At 42.7% G+C, this 24,450-nt stretch overlaps 1 protein-coding gene across 12 annotated transcripts in view; it reads right to left on the reverse strand.

The window, feature by feature from the left end:
- Positions 1-24,450, reverse strand: part of CCDC158 (coiled-coil domain containing 158) — a 79,190-nt gene that overhangs the window by 46,067 nt on the left and 8,673 nt on the right. For 6 of the 12 annotated variants that reach the window (XM_039368110.1, XM_039368121.1, XM_039368118.1 and 3 more), the window contains 7 exons: positions 16,306-16,421; positions 13,746-13,993; positions 11,343-11,452; positions 10,022-10,352; positions 7,011-7,087; positions 5,476-5,586; positions 441-555 (listed from right to left, as the gene is read on the reverse strand). In XM_039368110.1, coding sequence (XP_039224044.1) covers positions 441-555; positions 5,476-5,586; positions 7,011-7,087; positions 10,022-10,352; positions 11,343-11,452; positions 13,746-13,993; positions 16,306-16,421 — 1,108 coding nt within the window. Of the gene's footprint in view, positions 1-440; positions 556-5,475; positions 5,587-7,010; positions 7,088-10,021; positions 10,353-11,342; positions 11,453-13,745; positions 13,994-16,305; positions 16,422-16,994; positions 17,032-23,902; positions 24,359-24,450 lie in introns of those variants that run through there. The other 6 variants (XM_039368112.1, XM_039368117.1, XM_039368115.1 and 3 more) reach the window with 5 other exon arrangements.

Genomic DNA, 24,450 nt, shown 5'->3' on the forward strand with positions numbered 1-24,450 from the left:
AGGTAGTCCTCATCTTACAACCACAGTTGAGCCCAAAACTGTTACGTGAATTTTGTCCCATTTTACGATCTTTCTTTGCCCCAGTTGTTATGTGAATCACTTGCAGTTGTTAAGCTAGTAAAAAGTTTGTACAGTGAATCTGGCTATCCCTGTGAACTTTGCTTGTCAGAAAGCCACAAAAGGTGATCACGTGACCCCGAGGCACTGCAACCGTCATATTTATGAGTCAGCTATCAAGCCTCTGAAATTTTGATCATGTGACCTTGGGGATGCTGCAACGGTCGTAAACGTGAAGAAAGTCACTTTTTTGGAGGGCCGTTGTCACTTTGAACGGTCACTAAATGAACTGTTGCGAGTTAGCAAACGAGCTGCATTTAGAATCAGCAAGGTAAACATTCACCCAAATTTCAAAGGTCACCAACACTCATTTTGTGCTTTACCTTATCCTGGGACATCCTCATTCCTTCCCGTAGCTCAGAGCGCAGTTGGGATATCGTGCCTTCCAGCTGGCTGATCTGACGCAAATACAAAGATTTCTGGTTTTTGGCTTGTTCTCTGAGGATAAAGAGAGGAAATAAACCCAAATGAGAATCTAAAATATTCAGGAGCAGACAGCGTGGTGATGCAGGTGAGAATGATGGTTGCAATCTAAGCAGTCAGGGAGGTTTGAAAAATCACTGCCAAAAATGCAGTTTTGTAGTTATGGCAAATATATGTATGTATAAGCTGACAAACCTGTTTCCCCTCCCCAAACACTTATCCAGTTCTTCAAATTGCATATATAGAGAGGGCTGTAAAGCACTGTGAAGCAATATATAAGTCTAAGTGCTATTGCTAGTTTTGGCAGTGATAGATAGATAGATAGATAGATAGATAGATAGATAGATAGATAGATAGATAGATAGATAGATAGATGTTTTTGGCAGTGATAGATTAATAAATAGACAGACAGATAGATATAGATATATAAATGCTTTTGGCAGTGATAGATAGATAGATAGATAGATAGATAGATAGATAGATAGATAGATAGATAGATAGATAGATAGATAGATAGAGATATATAAATGTTTTTGACAATAGATAGATAGATAGATAGATAGATAGATAGATAGATAGATAGATAGATAGATAGATAGAAGTTTTTGGCAGTGATAAATAGATTAATAAATAGACAGACAGATAAAGATATATAATGCTTTTGGCAGTGATAGATAGATAGATAGATAGATAAATATAGATATAGATATATAAATGTTTTTGGCAAAGATAGATAGATAGATAGATAGATAGATAGATAGATAGATAGATAGATAGATAGATAGATAAATGTTTTTGGCAGTGATAGATACTGTAGATAGATAGATAGATAGATAGATAGATAGATAGATAGATAGATAGATAGATGTTTTTGGCAGTGACAGATAGATTAATAAATAGACAGATAGATATAGATATATAAATGCTTTTGGCAGTGATAGATAGATAGATAGATAGATAGATAGATAGATAGATAGATAGATAGATAGATAGATAGATAAATGTTTTTGGAAATGATAGATAGATAGATAGATAGATAGATAGATAGATAGATAGATAGATAGATGTTTTTGGCAGTGATAGATAGATTAATAAATAGACAGATAGATATAGATATATAAATGCTTTTGGCAGTGATAGATAGATAGATAGATAGATAGATAGATAGATAGATAGATAGATAGATAGATAGATAGATAGATAGATAAATGTTTTTGGCAATGATAGATAGATAGATAGATAGATAGATAGATAGATAGATAGATAAATGTTTTTGGCGGTGATAGATAGATAGATACTGTAGATAGATAGATAGATAGATAGATAGAAAGAGATAGATAGATAGATAGATAGATAGATAGATAGATAGATAGATAGATAGATAGAGATAGATGTTTTGCAGTGACTGCATTTTTGGCAGTGATATGATATATATGATATTATATATATGTGTGCAATTTGAAGAGCTGGATAAATGTTTGGGTAGAGGGAAACAGTTCGTTGTCAGTTCGTACAGGCCATTGTGCATTGTGTCTCCGAGTGGCAGGAGCATGGGACAAATTGTCAGAAGAAAGGTCACCACGCTCTGCTTAAGGCTTTCTCTTTAATTCGTCAGCTGGAATTCCTGAAACAAGAGTTCCAATGGATAGACTGGGACTCTCACATTCTCAGCTGATGTCTAGGGAGACTGTCAATCATCCAAGTCCTGGTTGTTCCAAAGTGCTTTTTCCAAAAGGCAACTGGGCTTCCTTCAGAACTGAAGAAGCTTCCTGGATGAGAAGCGAAACGTTGTCAAAGGGGGAAAAAAACCAATAACCTCCAGTTGCCTTTGGGAAAAAGAATCTTGGGGATTCTCAGCTGATGCAAAATTATAGTTCTGGTTGTCCAGCCTGCCATGAGACTTAAGATAATTCTCTATTTCATTTTTGAAATCAAAGACCTGTCCTCAGTGAGCCTAACGGAGTAGCTGAAAGTGACTTACTGGAACTGCAGTGAAATGCATAAACAATAAGCCAGGATCGATGGAGATGCCGGCTTATTAGCAGCAATGAAACCCTCCCTACACACAGAAACATTTTCATACATACATAGATTTTCCTTTTTACGACCCATAGTCCCTGATTTGGGGTAGAATCAGGGTGCCTGAATGTAGTGCAGAGCCTTTTTTGCTGTGGCTCCCTCCTTCATACTCCTGGTCTTCAGGAAAAGCCTTAAAACATGGCTCTGATGGCTGGCCTGGGCCCCCAATAAGGGTGGTCTATTCTGGGGTGACTGATATAGTAGGGAGAAGATCCCCATCTTCAGGACACCCATTCTCTTAGTTTTTTAGTCATTATATAAAATTTCTTCTAGAGGAACTAAGATGATCAAAGGCCTGGAGACCAAAACGTACGAAGAACAGCTGGAGGACTTGGGTTTGGCTAGTCTAAAGCAGGGGTGTCAAACTCAATTTCATTGAGGGCCGCATCAGCATTGCGGTTGCCCTTGGGGGGGCGGGTGAGTGTGGCCAGAGTGGGTACGGCCTACTGGGTGGGCGTGGATGGAGTGGGTGTGGCCTACTGGGTGGGCGTGGCCAATTCTACATCGTTCGCGTCAAGGGGGCCTGGGCAGGAGTGGGACAGATCTGAGGGTCTCTGGCAGAACGGGGTGGGACTGGGGCAAGCACCAAGGCATGGTCCATTTCTTCATTCCACACAAAGGGTGATACCTCCCCAGCATGCACCCAGGGGGCGGGGCCAACGCGGCAGGGGCTGGTTCCTCGCTGTTACCAGACGGCCTTGTGGAGCTAAGACGGAGTGCATTTCAGCATAGATGGCCACCACAAAATTGTACATTGGCTCCTGGCCGGCTTGGGCCAGGGCCAAGGCAGCGGACACCGTTCCCTCATTGTTTCCAGGATGGCTTCACGGGCCACATGAAACCACTTCACGGGTCGCATCAGGCCCCCGGGCCTTGTGTTTGACATGTCTGGTCTAATGAAAAGAAGAACTAGGGGAGACATGATAGCAATGTTCCAGTATCTGAGAGGCTGCCACAAGGCAGAGGGGCCCAAGTTGTTCACCAAAGCACCAGAGGGAAGGACGAGAAACAATGGTTGGAAACTGGTCAAGGAGAGAAGCAACCTGGAATTAAGGAGAAACTTCCTGACAGTGAGGACAATCAACCAGTGGAAAGCTTGCCACCAGAAAACGTGGATGCTCCATCACTGGAAGTTTTTAAAAAGAGACTGGACAATCACCTGTCTGAGATGGTATAGGTTCTCCTGCTTGAGCAGGGGACTGGATTAGAAGACTTCCAAGGTCTCTTCCAGCTTTATTCTATTCTATTCTATTCTATTCTATTCTATTCTATTCTATTCTATTCTATTCTATTGTTCTGTTCTGTTCTGTTCTGTTCTGTTCTGTTCTATTCTATTCTATTCTATTCTATTCTATTCTTAATTTTAAGTTCTTTTGTATTACGTTTTTATATTTGTATTATGCTATGTGTAAGCCACCCAGAGTCACTGTAGCATTCAGATGGGTGGCATAGAAATTTAACAAATAAATAAATAATTACAACGCACGCAGCCAGGTTGCTTCTGCTGCAGATGGAGCCAAGTGCCACCTTTAAATCCTAACACTAGTGTAGAATTTTTCAAACTTGGTAACTTCAAGATTCATGGACCTCTCCTCCCAGAATTCTTATGTACCCCTGGAATATATAGACTTTCTTTTTAACTGAAGTTGGGAAGGCAGAATGAAAAAAAAAAGAACCTGTTCCCTGTCCAAATCTCTCTCAACCAAAGTTAATGAGACAACGTTAGTAAGAAGTCAAACCCTCATACCGGTAGTAACACAATCCATCCAAATCAATTACAGTAATTTCAGTAATTCCCTGAGAACATTTGCTTTAGATCAGTGTTTCTCAACCTTGAAAATTTTAAGGCATGTGGACTTCAACTCCCAGAATTCCACAGCCAGCAATGCTGGCTGTGGAATTCTGGGAGTTGAAGTCCACATGCTTTAAAATTGTCAAGGTTGAGAAATACTGCTTTAGATGTCTATGGAGATTGTCAATCACCCAAGTCATGGTTGTCCTTAAAGATGCTTTTTCCAATAGGCAACTGAATTTTCTTGGTTTTTTCCCCCCCTTTGAAAACATTTTGCCTGAGCTGGAACAGAAGAGGCTTCCTGGTTGAGAAATGTAACTTTTTCAAGGAAAAAAAAAACCCTAAGAAAGTCTAGTTGCCTTTTAGAAAAAAAAAAACAAACATCCTTTGGGACAGGGGTCTGCAACCTTGACAACTTTAAGACTTGTGGACTTCAGTTCCCAGAATTCCTCAGCCAGTGCTGACTGAGGAATTCTGGGAGCTGAAGTCCACAAGTCTTAAAGCTGTCAAGGTTGCAGACCCCTGTTCTGGGACATTTGCTTTAGATCAGTGGTTCTCAACCTTTTTAATGCTGCGACCCCCAACCGGTCGTAAGTCGAGGACTAAACCGGTCGTAGGTCGAGGACTAAACCGGTTGTAAGTCGAGGACTAAACCAGTCATAAGTCGGGGACTACCCAACCGGTCGTAAGTTGAGGACTTTCCCTGCCCGGGAGCGCCGCGCATGCGTGGTGCTGCCCCCTGCGCCGGCCGAGGCGTAGCTGGCAAGTGGCAGAGACAGAGCAGGCTGACCAACGGCTGGGCCACCAGCTGGCCCAGCCCAAGGGAGGTAAGGCACCCGCCGGAAAAGGGGAAAAAAATGGCGGACAGCCTTGCTTGGCGACCCCCGTGAAATGGTCAATCGACCCCAAATGGGGTCACGACCCATAGGTTGAGAACCGCTGATTTAGATGTGCTGGCTGAGGAATTCTGGGAGCTGAAGTCCAGCGGTCTTAAAGTTGCCAGCTTTTGAGAAATGCTGCTTGAGAACATTTGCTGGGATGCTCTTCGGAAGAGTATTACGTACTGAATGATTTCCATCTGGCTTTGAATATTGTTGGCGTGGCTGTGGGAAGCCTTCGCTGCCTCCCTCAGGACTTCCAAATCCTGTTCGTGGTCCCCGATCAGCCTCTCAATGCTGTTATTAAAAAAACAAACAAACCATAAAGCAGGGGTCTTCAAACTTGGTCCTTTTATGACTTGTGGACTTCAACTCCCACAATTTCTCAGGCAGACACGCTGGAATTTTGGGAGTTGAAGTCCACAAGTCATAAAAGGGCCATGTTTGAAGACCCCTGCCATAAAGTAATAGCAATAAGACATCTCTGGTCTAATATGTTGATTATCTATCAGCAAGCTTTAGCACAGTGTTTCTCAACCTTGACAATTTTAAGGCATGTGGACTTCAACTCCCAGAATTCCACAGCCAGCATTGCTGGCTGTGGAATTCTGGGAGTTGAAGTCCACATGCCTTAAAATTGTCAAGGTTGAGAAACACTGCTTAGCAGGATCAAGTTAGAAATCTAGAATAAAACAGGGCAAATAGGAAAAAAAATATGATTTGCCATGAGAATATAGTTCCCTCCCAGTGTTGTTCTAAAACAGGGGTGTCCTACCTTGGCAACTTTAAGACCTGTGGACTTCATCTCCCAGAATTCTGGGAGTTGAAGTCCATAAGTCTTAAAATTGCCAAGGTTGGACACCTCTGATCTAAAACTGTCCCTTCTTCCTTTCTCTTGTAACAATGAATGGCTGCTGTACATGCCTTCAGAATAATCTAAATAATAATAATTAATAATAATAGAATAATCAGTCTCTTTGGGGAAACCCCTGGTTCTTAATTTTATTAAGCAACCTAGGAACTGAGTATCTTTTACAACACAGTTCCCCCAAAATTTTTGATGAGTTTCTTCTCCAAGTTCCCTCTCTTATGAGGTCTAGATTGGCCTCTACCGGATCTTTTTCAGGAGCAATTCTGATGCCCTGGGAACTTTTTCAAGAGACGTTCTTTCAGTCTTTTTCTAATTACCCTCCCACCAATAAATTTAAAAAATAAATAAATTTCGTGCTGCTTTTGCTAAGAGCTGATTAAAACTTCCTGTGGCCATCAAGTACCCTTCTGTGTTTCTGCTTCTCTGTTTTATAAAGCTTTAACTTTCTGGTTTTATTCTGTTTTTGACTGACTGCTTCGGATTTCGTTGTTTTTTTTGTGTGAAATATTTTCTTTTTCATAATACAGGTCCTCGACTTACAACCCATTCATTTAGTGACCCTTTGAAGTTGCAACTGCCCTGAAAAAAGTGATTAATGAATGGTCCTCGCACTTAAGGCCACTGCAGCATCCCCACAGGTGATTAAAATTTGGGTGCTTGGCACTTATTTATAATAGTTGATTCACTTAACAACCATGGAAAATCAGATGCAACAACTGCCTTTCTTGACAACCGTCATTGTGGTTTGTAAGTCAAGGACTACCTGTGATCTGCTGTGGGAACCTTCTTCATGAGGGGTACGAAAACAATCTAAAATGCATTTAAAATTAAGGAACCAAAACCAGCGTACCTGTCCTGATGTTGCTGAAGCAAAATTTCCGTTTTCGACTGTGATTCTCTTTGCATCATATCTATTTGCTCTTCCAGCTAATAAAATGTCACAAGTTGTTGTTAATTAGACAATGATTCTAATACAGGCAATTATGTAGTATGATATTTTCCTCAGTAATCAAAGCTTTGTGGCCCATTTATGAAACAAGGGGGCTAAGGCAGAGAAGAGGATTAGCCTAACTTTGTTGACTATCTATTTTCACACTTAGACACTGACAATAATTTTCAGGCCGCCTCGGTCAATATTTCTTTTATCTTACTGCTAGCGCTGGTAACGTGCTTTTGAGGAATTCCATCTACATTTCCATGAGACGGCCCCTTACTCCTGCTTCCTCAGGCCATGTGCATTTCCGAAGGACAACCTCTCCAAATTCTTAGCCAGCATAGCAAACACTACTAGATATTAGTGGTTAGAAAATTCAAGGATTTTGTTTGCTTGCTAAAGACTTCCCCCGATTGCCTAAGCTGCTGCACAGTCTAGCACAGTGGTGGCGAACCTATGGCACGCGTGCCAGAGGCGGCACTCGGAGCCCTTTCTGTGGGCACGCGCACCATGCCCCGGAGATGGCAACCGTCCTCTTCAACCAGCCACCCGCTAACTTGCCGAGGTCTCAGGTGGCCGGATGCATCCCAGCACCCATGCGCTTGCTGGACTTTGTGTGCGGGGCCCGATGGTGTCAGGCAGCAGCTTGCCCTGCGACATGGTACCCCCACCCTGCCTCGCCTCACCCCGCTGAACCAGCCTCCTGCCCACGGACCCACCTGCCAGAGACCCCTGGATCCCCCCAACCGTGCCTGGCCCCCACAGGCATCCCTCCCCAGGAGCAACACTGAGCTGGCCATGCTCACCCATCTGCCATGACCACTGTAGCCACGCCCACCCAGTGGACCACACCCACCCAGCAGCCACGCCCACCCGGCACCCGGCAATACATAAGTGGGTTTTGGGTTAAATTTTGGGCACTCGGTCTCTAAAAGGTTCGCCATCACTGGTCTAGCAGGACATCATTTTAACTATCAGGTACTTAACAGCTCTCCAGATGTGGCTGAGCCGTAATTCAATTTCTATTGGCAAAGGATGCTAAGATTTGTAGCATCCTCAAGTCCCTGGGGCAGTGATGGCGAATCTTTTAGAGACCGAGTGCCCCAAAACCGGCCTTGCCCCGCCCCCGCCCTACCCACCCACAGGGCCACTCATCACCTCCACAGCCCACCACAGATTGCCCAGGTGCCCCAGCAGCACCATAGTGGCCATGCCCTCCGCCCATGCCCCGTAGCATCAACTGTGCGTGACAGGGTGCGAGGGCGGAGTCTTGTCCCCGCTGCCCGGCTGCCATGTCCTTGGCTGTGCTGCTCTGCGTGGGCTGTGCTCGGGGGCGACTCTCCTCTGGGGGCTGTTGGTGAGGAGGGGGCTGCGGGGGAGGCAGGCTTGGGGCGATGGTGCCTTTGTTCACAGAGAGGGTTCTGAATGCCGCCGCTGGCACGCATGCCTTAGGTTCACCACCACTGCCCTAGGGTGTCTACTCTTGACCTCATAGGTCTCAGCAATTGTCCTGTATCACAGAACTTATAATGGTGCAACATTCTCCAAAACTGAATCAGATCATTTATTCACTTAGCTGGCTGGTCAATTTTCTGTGGAAATGTTCTGGGTTCTGGAGTTTTTCAGCTCTCGCCTTACAAAAAGGGCTTTTTGTCCGTTTGTTTTTCCTTGCATCAGCTAGGAGGCAATCTCTAGTTCATCTTGGTTGATCTCAATCAACCAGACCGAATGGGATTTGATTATCATTTGAATGAGAAACTTCCACAGCTATAGGCTGGACAAGAAAATTGGAAAAAAAAGTCTCTGAGGAAAACAAGGACAAACTATTTATTTATTGTGGCCGAGAAAACGGCAAGGTTGTGTTCCTGAAGTCACCAGAACTCAACCTGAAGAAGACTTTCATTTATTTATTTATTTGTTTGTTTTTCATGTAATATCGCTGTGTTTTAGTCCCAAAGACTTGTCTAACTCATTTTCCTCATCAATCTCTACCGTTCTGTCCTGGAAGATTGACTGTCCTTTGGACAGAAATCTGGAAGACACTGATAATCTGGGCTCTATTCTCTTTATGAAGGAGGTGGGCCGTTTCTAAATTTGATAAATAAAATAAATAAAAGTTTATTTGCTGTGACTTCTAAAAGTCCCAGTGATGGAATTTCTCACGGCCTCTGGGATTCCTAAGAAGTTACAAAATATTTAGAGGGGAATCTAAGGCCAGACAGAGGTTTATTAGTCAGAACAAATACATCTGTCAACAGGCTGGCAAAAAGGAATTTTCTGAGACTATATATAGAATGTCAACAAGAATATAAGAGATGTGTCTGACATAAATAGGTTAACAATTGGATTTCAAATATATCTAATTGGAAATAGTTTCCATTGCCCAAAATGGGAAGCAGAATGAAACTGGTTAAGAATGTGAATCACATACTTGCCACTTATGTTACTGCTTTTTAAAAATTAAGGCCTAGTGGTCTCTCATCTGAAGCAGAACTCTAATGAGTAAGTAGATAAGTAGGCTTTACTTTCCTACTGTTAGTGTGATTCTGATTGTGGAGTTTGGTCCATGAGGTCTCGGTGCTCTCTGAGTTTGGTGGTTTTCTTGCAGACATTTCATTATCAAACTAGATAACGTCATCAGTCATCAGGTAACACTGACGAAGTTGCCTAGTTTGGTAATGAAATGACTGCAAGAAAACCACCCAGCTCAGAGAGCACTAAAGACCCCCACAGTTCAAATATGATGAGCTACAAATATGAAGTTAACAACTGTGACAACAAAGGTCATCAAATGGGACAAATTCACTTAACCACTGTCTCGCATAGCAACAGAAATGTTGGGCTGAGCTGCGGTCATATGTGGAGGACTACCTGTACATTTCCAAATTTGGGGTGAAGATTAGCAACTTAGAGGGCAAATCACGTACTGGAGCAAGCTTGGTTTTCAAATGCAACATCTCTGTTTCAAAATCCTGGAGAATCCTGGCAAAAGCAGCGGGCAGGTAGGATATGCGCATATTGGCAAAGCTTTCGTATCCGTACGTCTTCTGGTCTGGGCCACCTTCGTAATGCAGGAGAAGATTGCGGAGCTGTTCGAAAACCTCATCGTGGCCCTGGACCAACTTTTTCAGATATTCAATCTGGCTACTGGATTCCTTCAGCATTTCCTCCTGAAGCAGGCTGGCCGTCTGCAACTCATCCACCGTGGCCCTCAGCCTGCTGTTGTGACTTTCTTGTGATTGAGATTCCTTTCGTCTGCTTATCGGGAAAGAATTCAAACCAAGAAAGAGTGCAGAGAAGAGCAACGAAGAGGATTAGGTGCTTGGAGGCTAAAACATACGAAGAACGGTTGCAGGAATTGGGCATGTCTACTTTAATGAAAAGGAGGATTAGGGGCGACACAGTAGCAGTGTTCCAGTATCTAAGGGGCTGCCACAAAGAAGAGGGTGTGTGTGTGTGTCAACCTATTCTCTGAAGCGCCTGAAGGCAGGACAAGAAGCAACGGATGGAAACTAATCAAGGAGAGAACCAACCTAGAAATGAGAAATTTCCTGACAATGAGAACAATAAACCAGTAGAACGACTTGCCTCCAGAAATTGTGGGTGCTCCCACAATTGGAGGTTTTTGTCTGAAATGGTATAGAGTTTCTGCTTGAGCAGGGGGTTGGACTAGAAGACCTCTAAGGTCCCTTCCGTGTTATAGCAAGAGCACTTAGATTTATATGCCGCTCCATAGCACTTTACAGCACTCTCTGAGCGGTTTACAGTGTCAGCCTATTGACCTCCAGCAATCTGGGTCCTCATTTTACTGACCTTGGAAGGAGGAAAGGCTGAGTCAACCTGGACCCGGTCAGGATCGAACTCTTGGCAGTCAGCAGAGTCAGCCTGCAATACCGCATTCTAACCACTGCGCCACCACAGCTCTGTTATTCTGTCGTTCAATACAAGTTCAAGAGCTATGAGCAATTCCACAAAAAGTTCCCCACAACCTTCTCAACGTGAAAAACTCCGCCAGCAATCGCTGCCTTTGGGACCTTCCATGACACAAGGATAAGGAGAAGCCATGCCATAGTATTTATTGTTCTCCGTCCAGGAAGGTGAGCAAGAAAGAGAGACTCAGCTTCCTTTAAAATCGTTTTACCAATTTCCCATTGAAATCATTTTGGAGCCAAGCCAGACAAAGTAATTGCAAGAAAGATGTACCTGGGAATGGTGACTCTGTTCAGTTCGGGTGAGGAGAGGACTCACCTTAATTCATTAAGGGATTCTTTCTCTCTCATCGCGTTTTCCAGATTCGTCTGCAGCTCAATAACCGATTGCCGTAAAGCGAATTTCTGTTGCTCATGTTGTTCTGTGTTCTACAGGAGATGAAATAAGATGATTAAATAAAGGCTGGAAGAATGGGGCAGAGGGAACCACAGAGACAGAAGCAGGGGAGAGATTTTTTGGAACACAGACATGGAAAGAAAGCATTCCTTAGGAAACTAATCCACTTGGAGCAGGGGTCCCCAACCTTGACCACTTTATGAGTTGTGGACTTCAACTCCCAGAATTCCTCAGCCAGCCATGGCTGGCTGGGGAATTCTAGGACAGTGATGGCGAACCTTTTAGAGACCGAGTGCCCAAACTGCAACCCAAAACCCACTTATTTATTGTTTGGTGCCAGGTTGGTGTGGCCCACTGGGTGGGCGTGGCTGTGGTGGTCATGGCAGGCGGTGGGTGTGGCCAAGGTGGCGTGGTCACCTCGATGTTGCTCGTGGGGAGGGACGCCTGTGGGGGCCGGGCAGGGTTGGTCTCTGGCAGGTGGGATGGTGGGTAGGAGGCTTGTCCTGTGGGGTGAGGTGAGGCAGGGTGGGGGTGCCATTATCTCAGGGCAAAGCATGGCAGGAGCTGGGGCAGCTGCTGCCTGACACCATCGGCCCCCACACACAGAGGCCAGCGAGCACATGGGGGCCGACAGTGTCTGTAGCAGCCACAGCCTGCCAGCCCCTTGACTGGCACACTCTGGGGCTCTGCAGCCCGCCACCAGCAGTTCAGAGAAGTGCCCACAGAGAGGGCTCTGAGTGCCGCCTCTGGCACGCGTGCCTAGGTTTGCCACCTCTGTTCTAGGAGTTGAAGTCCACAAGTCATAAAGTAGCCAAGATTGGAGACCTCTGACTTGGAGCTTTCCTGCTACAGGTTGTCCTCAACTTACAACCACTGGTTTAGTGACTGCCGTTACCACGGCAATGACATCAGTGACATGACCTGTCAGACCTGCCACTACTAAAACAGAAACGGACCTTGGCTCCATTTGTTGAGAAAGGTATAGTTTATTGGAGATCAAGTTATTGTACTATTGCAAAGCCAGAATGGAGAATTGCACACCAAAACCCCTATGTTTTACTTTTTCCCTCCCTTAACTATCTCTCATTGCTCATACCAATATCATCAATCAGGCCCAGGAAAGATGTTTTCACAAGGGTCAGTCTAAGCCAGTGTTTCTCAACCTTGACAATTTTAAGGTATGTGGACTTCAACTCCCAGAATTCCACAGCCAGCATTGCTGGCTGTGGAATTCTAGGAGTTGAAATCCAAATGCCTTAAAATTGTCAAGGTTGAGAAACACTGGTCTAAGCGCAGTTTGGTATGTGTCCCCCTCCTTCTCCCAGCTGGGTGACCTTGAGGCAGCATCTGGAGGAGATACAGCACTTACTTTCACTTCCCCAAGCCTTCCCCACTTCATTTTCCCTCCGCACAGTTCAGGGCAGTCTGTCACCACACGGCAGCAAAGCAGAAGAAAGCACAAGGTAGCAGCTGACGTGACCATTTTTTACCTTACATTTTTTTTCTAACCACCCAAAAAAATCTGTTAAGGAGAAAATACGCTTTTTGTTTTAATTGGCAGGTCACAAAGCTCCCCATCTTTGAGGCACAGTTTCTCTCTACAATAGCCGAAACAAAACAAAGAAGGTAAATTAAACATACATATGGCCTAATCTCCAGGGGTATAAAAACCCACTCCCTACATGTGCTCGCTCTCTTTTCTTCCAGAGCCATCTTCTGTCTGGCTCTCCTCTTCAATAAACTGCAACCACAACCTAGAACTAAGGAGAAACTTCCTGACAGTGAGAACAATTAACCAGTGGAACAACCTGCCTCCAGGAGTTGTGAATGCTCCAACACTGGAAGTTTTTAAGAATAGACTGGACAGCCATTTGTCCAAAATGGTATAGGGTTTCCTGCCTGAACAGGGGGTTGGACTACATGACCTTCAAGGTCCCTTTCAACTTTATTATTATTATTATTATTATTATTATTATTGATCATCGCACAGTCAGCCAGATGTTCAGACTGGATTTGGCATTTTGTCTACCTATCGAGTCCTTACCCAGGACCTGGGATAGGCAGATGTGGATGTTTGATGGTATTACAGATATCATCGCAGGATATTATTATTATTATTATTATATGCAGAACAATCCAGCTTTTCTTGGCACAGATGTTAAACTGCCATTTCTTTTCTGTTTTTTTCCCCTGTTTTTTCCCCCTTTTTATAACAAACAAAAGTCCCAATCTAGACAGTAACATCTGTTCTCTCTAATTGCCTGAGAATATTCAAGTACAGGTAGAATATTGAGGCAAAGATATTGGGACAAACACGGTACTTACTTCACTTAGCTTCTTTTGCAAGTCTCTGACTTGTTGTGCATATTCTTCCAAGATGTTCTCCACCTGCTCTTTTCCAGAAAAACTACTTGATTTTCTCGGGCTCCCGATCTCCAGTTCATATTTGGAAGGCTGGGTCTTAGGAGGGCTACTGTATGAACTAGGAATATTGAACGAGGTGTTGTCCAGGACTGTACTGCTGTGCTTGTTTGAACTTGACGATGATTTGGGGCTGGTCATAATGTGAACCCCTAAAACAAACATACGGACCAGAATTTTGACAGTAACTGAAGAAAACAGAATAATATAATGGTGGGGGAATGCTAATTTCTATTAAATTCTTATTAACTTTTTATATTTAGCTTTTTTTATTATTCTGTGTGCTGCTCAGGCAGCATATAAATATAAGTTTAATGAATACATGAAAAATAACAGTGATTACTTACTTTTCTAATCAATACTGACAACCATGACACCTGATAAGATAGGGGATAACTGCTCATAACAGCTTCCCTACACACACACACACAAACAATGTCAAGATTTTTTTCCTTTTTGCCATAATGAGGAATTAACACTCCTTAAACAGTGAGAGTCTCAGAACCATAACCCATAGCAACTAATAAAGCACCAGAAAACTGCATTTACAGGTAGTCCTTGTTTAGGGATCACCATTGAGAAGTTGTTGCCAAGTGGGGAATTATCTGACCTCAGTTGTGTTTTCTTTTTCCTTGAGAATGCTCACCCCAATGCGGGAATAATTAGCAAAAACAGGATTAAGGTTTCTACTTACATTCACTGGCGAGAAAGGGATCACAAGAGAATAGGCAGGCTATATTCAGCTCTGGGAAGGTTGAGGGAAGGAATGGGAGGGTTGGGGTGGGTTGGGGAGGGTTGTTTTCTTGTAAAAATTTTAAAAATTTTCAATAAAAAAAAAAGAGAGAGAATAGGCAGGCACATAGCAAGGAATACACTGAGCTGTTTGCATAATGTGCTCCCAGCCATAAGCATGCTTGGGACTACCACGTTGCTTTTGATGTCTATTCCCCATTGTGTGCCTGCCTATCCTCTTGTAATCCCCTTTTCTCCAATCTCTCCACTCTGCAAGGAGGGGAAAAAAAGAAAAAAAAATCTAGGTCAAGCACAGGATATTGTGCGCGGACTGTAATGGCAATAAATGAGGGAATTGGTCATGAAGTTATTTTTTTTCCAGCACCGTCGTAAGTTTGAACAATTGCTGAAGGAGGCAGTCAGTAAGTGAGGGCTACCTATATTTGCATCACCAAATAAGCAAGGCATTATGCATAGAACTCAATTCTCAGAAAATATATTATGATCAAGTTATTCTAGGGTCTCTTTACAAAAGGTTTCAACGTTTCTACTGTAAAGTATGGAGCATTCTTTACCATCTTTTCGCTCTATAGATAAAAATAATCCTGCAAGATACATCAGTGTTCGCTTTCTTTTATAGAAGAAATTGGTCTGAAAGACAGAGATTTGATGTTGTGGAATACAGGGAGATTGCCTAGATTTAACTCAATATTTTGGGGGTAACATGATCTTGTGGTATCCCGCTCATTCACTTAAGCGGCATTCACTAGCAAACCTATGAAATGCTGAAGATGCCTTTCTATGATAACATTTGTAGCAAGTTGAAATTATCCTAACTAGCAACAAGGAGAAGAACCCATCAGGAACCTGCACCCCAGTAAACCAAATTGTTTCTACAGCATTCACTGACTGTATCTCAGAGATGGTATGGCTGGCATGCTGACCTTGTAATTATGGATAAATAATAAGAAGACCTCAGAGATGGTATGGCTGGCATGCTGACCTTGTAATTATGGATAAATAATAAGAAGGTCTCAGAGATGATATGGCTGGCATGCTGACCTTGTAATTAGGGATAAATAATAACATCACGCTGTGATTTCCAGTGTCTGTCTTTGAAATGTAATAGACCAGTGGTGGTGAACCTTTTAGAGACCGAGTGCCCAAACTGCAACCCAAAACCCACTTATGCATCGCCAGGTGCCAGGTGGGCGTGGCCACTGAGCTGTCAGCTCGTGCTCACTCGCTCGCTCGTTTGCTGTCCGCTCTGACTCGTGCTCGCTCTCTCACTGTCTGCAGCAAATGCTGCTTCCGCCAAAAGTTGCTCCTTTTATAGTCTCTTGCCTATTCCCAGACTGTGCATGTGCGGAGAGCTGCACATGTGTGGAGAGGAGAAGGGAACAGCTCAGCCCAGCAATGGCTTGCGTGGCACCAGAGACGGCTCTGCGTGCCGCCTGTGGCACGCGTGCCATAGGTTCGCCACCACGGTAATAGACTAAAGGTATATAAGCTCTGGTTCTGCTTTTGCTCAAGGCTTGCTCACAAAATACCAAAATGTTGCTAGCAGTCCAGTATATACTATATGCATGCAAATAAAATTAGGTTGTATCTTCAAAGAGATTTGGTTGCTTTAGGTGAGTCAGGTTTAGGTCTCAACCATCTAAAAATATTTTGCGTCCAACTGCAGAAAAAAAAGTTGAGTATAATTTGCATATGTGCAAATTAAACATACCTATGGCACTGGAAGGAGAGGACCTTCCTTCTCGACGTCCAGTGGATTCCGAAGAGAATTTGGTTGCTTCTTCCTGGAGTTTCAAGGTCTCTTGTGTTTTTTTTTGCAATGCTTCCCTGCACAATTAAGAGGTAGATCGTAAATGGAACAGGAACTAGATTCTAGCACCGTGCAGAATTGATTTAGAAGAGCTACTTCATACTCATGTGGCACAGCACCTCTTGGCTCCTTATTAAAGCAACCGTGTCTTTCCCTCCAAACTTTTGTATAAGACTAGGAAAAAGGGTTGTGACTGATTTGCATTAAAGACACAGCTGCTTTAATGATTTGTCTTGTTAAATCAAGTACATCTTTTTTCAAACACACGGAGGTCTAAGAATGAATGTGGCTGTTTTAATGAGCAGCAGAGAGGTGCTATGTTTATGCAAATTCCAATTCTGAATTAATCCTTCTGAATAATTTTCAAAATGGCCACATCTCTACTATTGTTAACACATTTCCTAAATGTAAAGTGAAAGTGAAAAGCATCAATGCATTTCAAACTTAAAAGATGTCCGGAGGTTTCTTATTGTTCAGAGAAAATGTTTTGTTATTCTAAATATCCCACTTATCGTGGTAAAAACGCTGAGCAAAAAGTTAACGGCAAATCATAATTGAAATGTCTGTAATAGTATAAAACCAGGTACTACCTTAGCTCGTTAATATTCTTACTCATTTTTGTAAAACCTGCAAAAAATAACAATTATTTTATTGCAATATTATAAATCAAGTTCATAAATGTTTTGACAAATTGTGTCAATAAAAAGACATTATAATACTTGTGGTTTATATTTTATGGTAGAAGTCATACTTGTTAAATGTTAATTATTTATTAATAACATTTAACTGGCTGCGCAATTCAAAGAAAATGACGTTGGGCAGCATAGAAGACAAAAACCTTCCACAATAAATACAGTGTAAGGAACCAATATAGGTAGTCCTCAACTTATGATTGACCATTAATAATAATAATAATAATAATAATAATAATAATAATAATAATAGTAGTAGTAGTAGTAGTCGTAAAGTTGGAAGGGACCTTGGAGGTCATCTAGTCCAACCCCCTGCTCAGGCAGGAACCCCTACACCATTTCGGACAAATGGCTGTCCAGTCTCTTCTTAAAAACTTCCAGTGTTGGAGCATTTACTGCTTCTGGAGGCAGGCTGTTCCACTGATTAATTGTTCTCACTGTCAGGAAATTTCTCCTTAGTTCTAGGTTGCTTCTCTCCTTGATTAGTTTCCACCTGTTGGTTCATGTCCTGCCTTCAGGTGCTTTGGAAAATAGCTTGATTCCTTCTTCTTTATGGCAGCCCCTGAGATATTGGAAGACTGCTATCATGTCCCCCCTTGTCCTTCTCTTCGTTAAACTAGACATAACCAATTCTAGCAACCGTTTCTTATATGTTTTAGCCTCCAGTCCCCTAATCATCTTTGTTGCTCTTCTCTGTACTCTTTCTAGAGTCTCAACATCTTTTTTACATTGTGGTGACCAAAACTGGATGCAGTATTCCAAGTGTGGCCTTACCAAGGCATTGAAGAGTGGTATTAATACTTCACGTGATCTTGATTCTATCCCTCTGTTAATGCAGCCTAGCATTGTGTTGGTCTTTTTGGCAGCTGCAGCACGCTGCTGGCTCATATTTAGGTGATTGTCTACTAGGACTCCAAGGTCCCTCTCACAGTTACTACTATTGAGTATGGTGCCACCTATGCTGTACTTGTGCATTTGGTTTTTCTTGCCTAAATGTAGAACCTTGCTTTTTTCACCATTGAATTTCATTTTGTTAGTTAGTGTCCAGTGTTCAAATCTGCCCAGATCCTTCTGTATCTTAAGCCTGTCTTCTGGAGTGTTGGCTATTCCTGCCAGCTTGGTGTTGTCTGCAAATTTGATGAGTTCCCCATCTATCCCTTCGTCCAAATCGTTGATGAAGATGTTGAAGAGCACTGGGCCCAGAACAGAGCCCCGGGGCACCCCACTACACACTTCCCTTCATATAGATGCAGTTCCATTGAGGACCAAGAAGTTCCATTTAACAACCAAGAAGCAATGGATGGAAATTAATCAAAGAGAGAAGCAACCTAGAACTAAGGAGAAACTTCCTGACATTTAGAACAATTAACGAGTGGAACAACCTGCCTCCAGAAGTTGTTGATGCTCCAACAATGAAAGTTTTCAAGAAGAGATTGCACAACCACTTGTCTGAAATAGTATAGAGTTTCCTGCCTGAGCAGGGGGTTGGACTAGAAGACCTCCAAGGTCCCTTCGAACTCTACTACTACCACTACTACTACTACTACTACTACTACTACTACTACTATTCATTAGACGTGAACCTCAATCAACTGAACATTCAAATTGACTGGCGTTGATGGTTGACACGGGTTGCTGCCAGCATCCTAAGTGTCGATCAGGTACCTCCTTAAAATGTAAGATGTCCCAAGCAGCACAGTTACTACTACTACTACTACTACTACTACTACTACTACTACTACTACTACTATTATTATTGTTAACCATTCAAAATTAGGATAGACTTTTAAAAAGCTATTTATGGCCTGTTGTAGAAATTACAATTGCTGCCTCCGTGTGATTGGCAACCAGCAGAAAGTGTGGGGAAAATGGCCATAAATCACTTTTTTCAGTGCCATTTTAACTCTGAACGGTCACTAAACGAACTTTTGTAAGTCAAGGACTACCTGTAATCCAATTGGGAGGTAACTAAGGCGAGTAACCATAAGCAGGAACAGGAGCACCCGGTGCACAAGACAAATTTTTGCAAAGGTTCATCCTGATTCTCACTTAATAACTGTGTTACTAACTTAACAACTGAGGTGAGTCACTTAACAATTGCCGCAAGAAAAGTGGTAAAATGGGGCAAAACTAATTCTGCCGACTGCCAGCAGTTCAATTGTAACTGGCTCAAGGTTGACTCAGCCTTCCACCCTTCCGAGGTCGGTAAAATGAGGACCCAGATTGTTGGGGGCCATAGGCTGATTCTATAAAACAGTTTAGAGAAGACTCTAAAACACTGTGAAGCGGTATATAAGTCTAAGTGCTATTGCTATTAACAAATGTCTCGCTTAGCAACATAAATTTTGGGCTCAATTGTGGTCGTAAATCGATTACCTGTATAAGGAAATAGACAAGGGCTTCCCAGACCTATCCCCCAGGGTCTAAGATCTGACACAGAAATTTCACTCGACTTAATTATAAGTTGGGTTTTTCATCCCTTTGTTGTTGTTAGTTGCGAAGTCATGTCCAACCCATCGCGACCTCATGGACAACGTTCTTCCAGGCTTTCCTGTCCTCTACCATCTTCTGGAGTCCATTTTGCAAATTAAAGTATACACAGACTAAGAAAGAGGCCTGCCCTCTAAAAACTAGCATCTGGAATAAAAGCATGGCTAGAGCAATGTTTCTCAACGTTGGCAACTTTAAGATGTGTGGACGTCAACTCCCAGAATTTCCCCAGCCAGCCTGGCTGAAGAATTCTGGGAGTTGAAGTCCACACGTCTTAAAGTTGTAAAGGTTGAGAGAGAGACATTGAACTAGACTCTAGAGAATCTCTTTGTTCAGGAACAAAGTTTTTAAAGACATAGGGAGATGTTCAGGACACAAGTCCCACTCTAAACTAAAATATACGGATACGGACACCAAACTTCACAGGCACCAGAATATAGCACAATTCCTGTATTTCTATGAATCATTTGCACAGTTCCGTTTGCACAGACTACAGGCCTTGCATTTTCCATACACAGATAGTCCTCCACTTATGTCTAGTTTAACGAAGAGAAGGACAAGGGGGGACATGATAGCAGTGTTCCAATATCTCAGGGGCTGCCATAAAGAAGAGGGAATTAAGCTATTTTCCAAAGCACCTGAAGGCAGGACAAGAAGCAACGGATGGAAACTAATCAAGGAGAGAAGCAACCTAGAACTAAGGAGAAACTTCCTGACAGTGAGAACAATTAATCAGTGGAACAGCCTGCCTCCAGAAGCAGTAAATGCTCCAACACTGGAAGTTTTTAAGAAGAGACTGGACAGCCATTTGTCCGAAATGGTGTAGGGTTTCCTGCCTGAGCAGGGGGTTGGACTAGATGACCTCCAAGGTCCCTTCCAACTTTACTACTACTACTATTATTATTACTACTTAGTGTCTGTTCAAAGTTACAAAGGCATCGAAAAAAGTGACTTACGACCGGCTGGTCACATGATCAAAATTCAGAGGCTTGGCAACTGACTCGTATTAGTGACGGTTCCAGGGTCCCAAAGTCATGGATCAGTTTTGACAAGCCAAGACAACGGGGAAGCCAGGTTCACTTAACAACCGTGATACTAGCTTAATGACTGGAGGGATTCCCTTAACAACTGCGGCAAGAAAGGTCATAAAATGTGGCAAGATTCACTAAACGACCGCAACAGTCCTAAGTCACTTTTTTCCAGTGCTGTGGTAACTTTGAACAGTGACTAAATGAACTGTTGTAACTTGAGGACCACCATTAAACCGCTCCATAGTACTCTATAGCAATCTCTGGGCGGTTTACAAATGTCAGTATATTGATCCCCAACAATCTGGGTCCTCATTTTATCAGCCTCGGAAGGGCGAGTCAGCCTTGAGCCCCATCAGGATGGACCTTCAGACAGTGGAAAGAGGTTTTGCCTGAATACTGCATTTTTTTTTACAAATTTTATTTATAATACAATTAAAAACAAACAAACATTGGATTTGACGTGACATTCCAGTATATGCATTCTTATCAGATTATTCAATTTTTTACAATCAATTCTTCATCTCTATATATACATCTAAGTTTTATATACAATACTTGTTCTAAAATAACATATATTTCTATCTTAACATTCATCTTTAATCCCGACTGTTCTCTTCAAATTCCTCCAATGGTAAAATTTATCCCAGGTTTCATAATAAACTGATCCACATTTATCTTTTAATATCATTGTGAGCCTGTCCATTTTCGCACATGCTAATATTTTATGTATTAACTCTTCCTCTGTGGGAATTTCCTTGCTCTTCCATTTTTGCGCTAAAGCAAGCCTAGCTGCAGTCAGGATGTATAGCAGCAGGTAGATTGTTCCCTTGAATACTGCATTTTAACCATTGTGCCCCCGTGGCAGCTAAATGTGTTTTAGCATTATGTCTAAAAAGACAATGTAAATGCCTTAATTAAATAATACTAAATGCTAAAAAGATGCTAATAATTATCTGAGTTTTCAGCCAGTTGCAATCTTTGTGCCGGTGGAGGGTCTCTGAAGCCCAACAAAGCAAAGCATGATAAAACCAGGTATTCTTGTTATCCAAAGACATCACTGGGAATTTTTCAAGAGCTCCTTACACTTTTAAGCATCTCTGTGTCACAGCGGAACAATCATTAACCATGAAACTTTCAAGCAATCTTTTAATCATTAATACGGCGCTATGCAGTAGAAAGACACTGTGTTGGCCCTCTTTTCCTAGCTTATGTTCATTTCTATATATGAATATTCACATTATTGCCTAGAGTTACTTCAGTGACTGAGATGTTGTGCGTCAATAAATGAATACATACCTGACATATAAAGCCAGGAAATAAGAAACAAGAAAAAGGCAGAGGTTTTTTTGTATTTGTAAGTGCCCAGAATCTATGGGAGTGGAGGCTGTAATAAATTTAAATAAATAAAAAATAAAAATAATGTAATAGTTCGGACAGGTGATGCGACATGTCCGAATATTTTGGACGTGTGATGCAACACCCAGAAAAATACAGCATACTCCATTTAATCCTCCAGGGAAAGACTGAAGGCAAATGAGGTCCAGGCACAAGAAGAACATCGTGGCTTCAAAATCTAAGGGACTGGTTTGGACAAAACTCAGCAGCACTTTTTCATGCGGCTGCTGATAAAAACAGGATCGCCAACATGATCGCCAACATCCGATAACGGATATGGCACAAGAAGAAGAAGAATGTAATAATAATAATAATAATAATAATAATAATAATAATAATAGTAGTAGTAGTAGTAGTAGTAGTAGTAGTAGTAGTAGTAGTAGTAATAGTAAGGAGGTATCTGATTGACATTTAGGATGCTGGTAGCAAGCCGTGTCAACCATCAGCGCCAGCCAATTTGAATGTTCAGTTGACTGAGGTTCATGTTTAATGAATAAAAGATAATAGCAATAGTAATAATAGTAATAATAGAAAATGGTAATTGAACAATAGAAGGTGAATGTTGAAAGTGGCTGTGATTGGTCAAGGAGGAGAAAGGGGATCCCAGGAGTTGGTATCTAAGGAGGTAGCAGAAATGTCTGTGTTTGTATCAAATTGTTTAGCTGCTTGCTATCTGGAAAGAAGAACATGTTAGTCTAGTCATTTGAAGGCAGTTTCTAATTTCAGAAAGTCAGTTTTCAAAGCATCACCTATTAACAATGAATAGGTGTACCCGTTCAGAGCTGCTAATGTGTTGGTGTTGGGTGCTAGAAGGAAGGCTGGCATCCATTCCAGATTCCCCTTTATTTATTTATTACATTTTTATGCTATTCTTCTCCTCTATAAGGCGACTCTGGGCGGCTATTGTATCTCACAATTTTAGTCTCATGGAACACTTACCTTTGGTCTACTCAGTTCTCTAGCTTCTCACAACACACTGAATCGTAAGTTAACCATGTAAGCTGGCATTCAAACTCGGCTACACCAGGGGTAGGCAACCTTAGCTCTTTTATGACTGGTGGACTTCAACTCCCAGAATTCCTGAGCCAGCATGGCTCAGCTTGGAAACTCTCCCTTTCCCCTCAGCATGGCTGGCTCGGGAATTCTGGGAGTTGAAGTCCACGAGTCATAAAAGAGCCAGGGTTGCCTACCCCTGGGCTACACCGAAATGACATTGGCTTGTTTGTGAATCAAAGCCTCTGAGACACTCAGCTATTCATAACAGGCGCCATCTGTCAGAAATGGTGCAGGGTCTCCTGCTTAGGTAGGGGGTTGGACTAGATGATCTACCAGGTCCCTTCCAACTCTGTTATTCTGATTATTCTGATTATTAGGGTTCAGCTAAGGAAACCAAGAGGGGAAGAAACCTATTCTGATGTGAAGAATATTCTTATTCTGGTGTTTTTCATCAATCAGCATGTTTGTCAACCTTTTGGCTTGCCTGGGCTGCGCTGAGTGAAGAGAAATTGTCTTGGGCTGCATATAAAATATAGTTGATGTATACAAATAATACAGTTCCTGTATTTGTTTTTTTACGTTTTATAGATCATGTGGGCCTGGGTGATTAGCTGTCCAGGGCTAAAGCCACCTGCTTTAGAAGATCTTGGTATTCTAAAAATGAGAAACAACATGATCTTGATTCAGGGATCAATGGAAGTATCTTAGATTTTCTCTTTTCCTTAGATTTTTTCCCCCCTTTATATTCCCTCTGTATCCATCATTGTTATGAATATCGATTTTGTTTACCACTCACTGATATATGAATTTTGCTCAGTTTGCTGTGCTTCGCCAATTAAAATGTATGTGTTTATTTATAGAAAAATAAAGATCTCGTACAAAATCCCGACTTACGGAGGGCGATCTGTCGGAATCTCTGGTCTTCCCCTTTCAAATCCCACCTACAAGCCCTTCAGGGCTTCTCCTGCTAAGACTGCTGGGCACCTGGAAAGCTTCACCCATCTGCTGGAGCAGTCTGCCAGGCCTGGATGGCACTGTGGACTCCTTCAAAGGACTCAGTCGGTCTCTGATCCTGGGGGATGGCTTGGGCTACCCAGGACGCCCAGGTGAGGCTGGTTTGCCCCACCTTGACAGCATCTCCCTTCAACACAGCCAGAGGCTTGGCCACCTTGGAAGAACAAGGGTAGGGGGGACACTGCGGAGAGCCTGCTCCCCGAGGCCCAAGGTGTGTCCCACCTGCTGCAGGTTGCCCCGCCCCCTGGCAACTCACCTGCGAAGGACCAGTGGGGAAAGAAATAGACTGGACAGATCATCAGCGGCCTGCAAAACCACAGTGGCCTCTGCTGTTAGGAGGTGGTACTGCAGGGACTGGCTTGAGAGCCAAGAATAACATGGAGGAATCATGCAAAGACTTGTTTCAACAACTTCTGACAGAAAAATGC

Source organism: Crotalus tigris, unplaced genomic scaffold, assembly GCF_016545835.1.
Source record: "Crotalus tigris isolate CLP2741 ecotype Arizona unplaced genomic scaffold, ASM1654583v1 scf7180000020638.1684329919:236218, whole genome shotgun sequence".
NCBI lineage: Eukaryota > Metazoa > Chordata > Lepidosauria > Squamata > Viperidae > Crotalus > Crotalus tigris.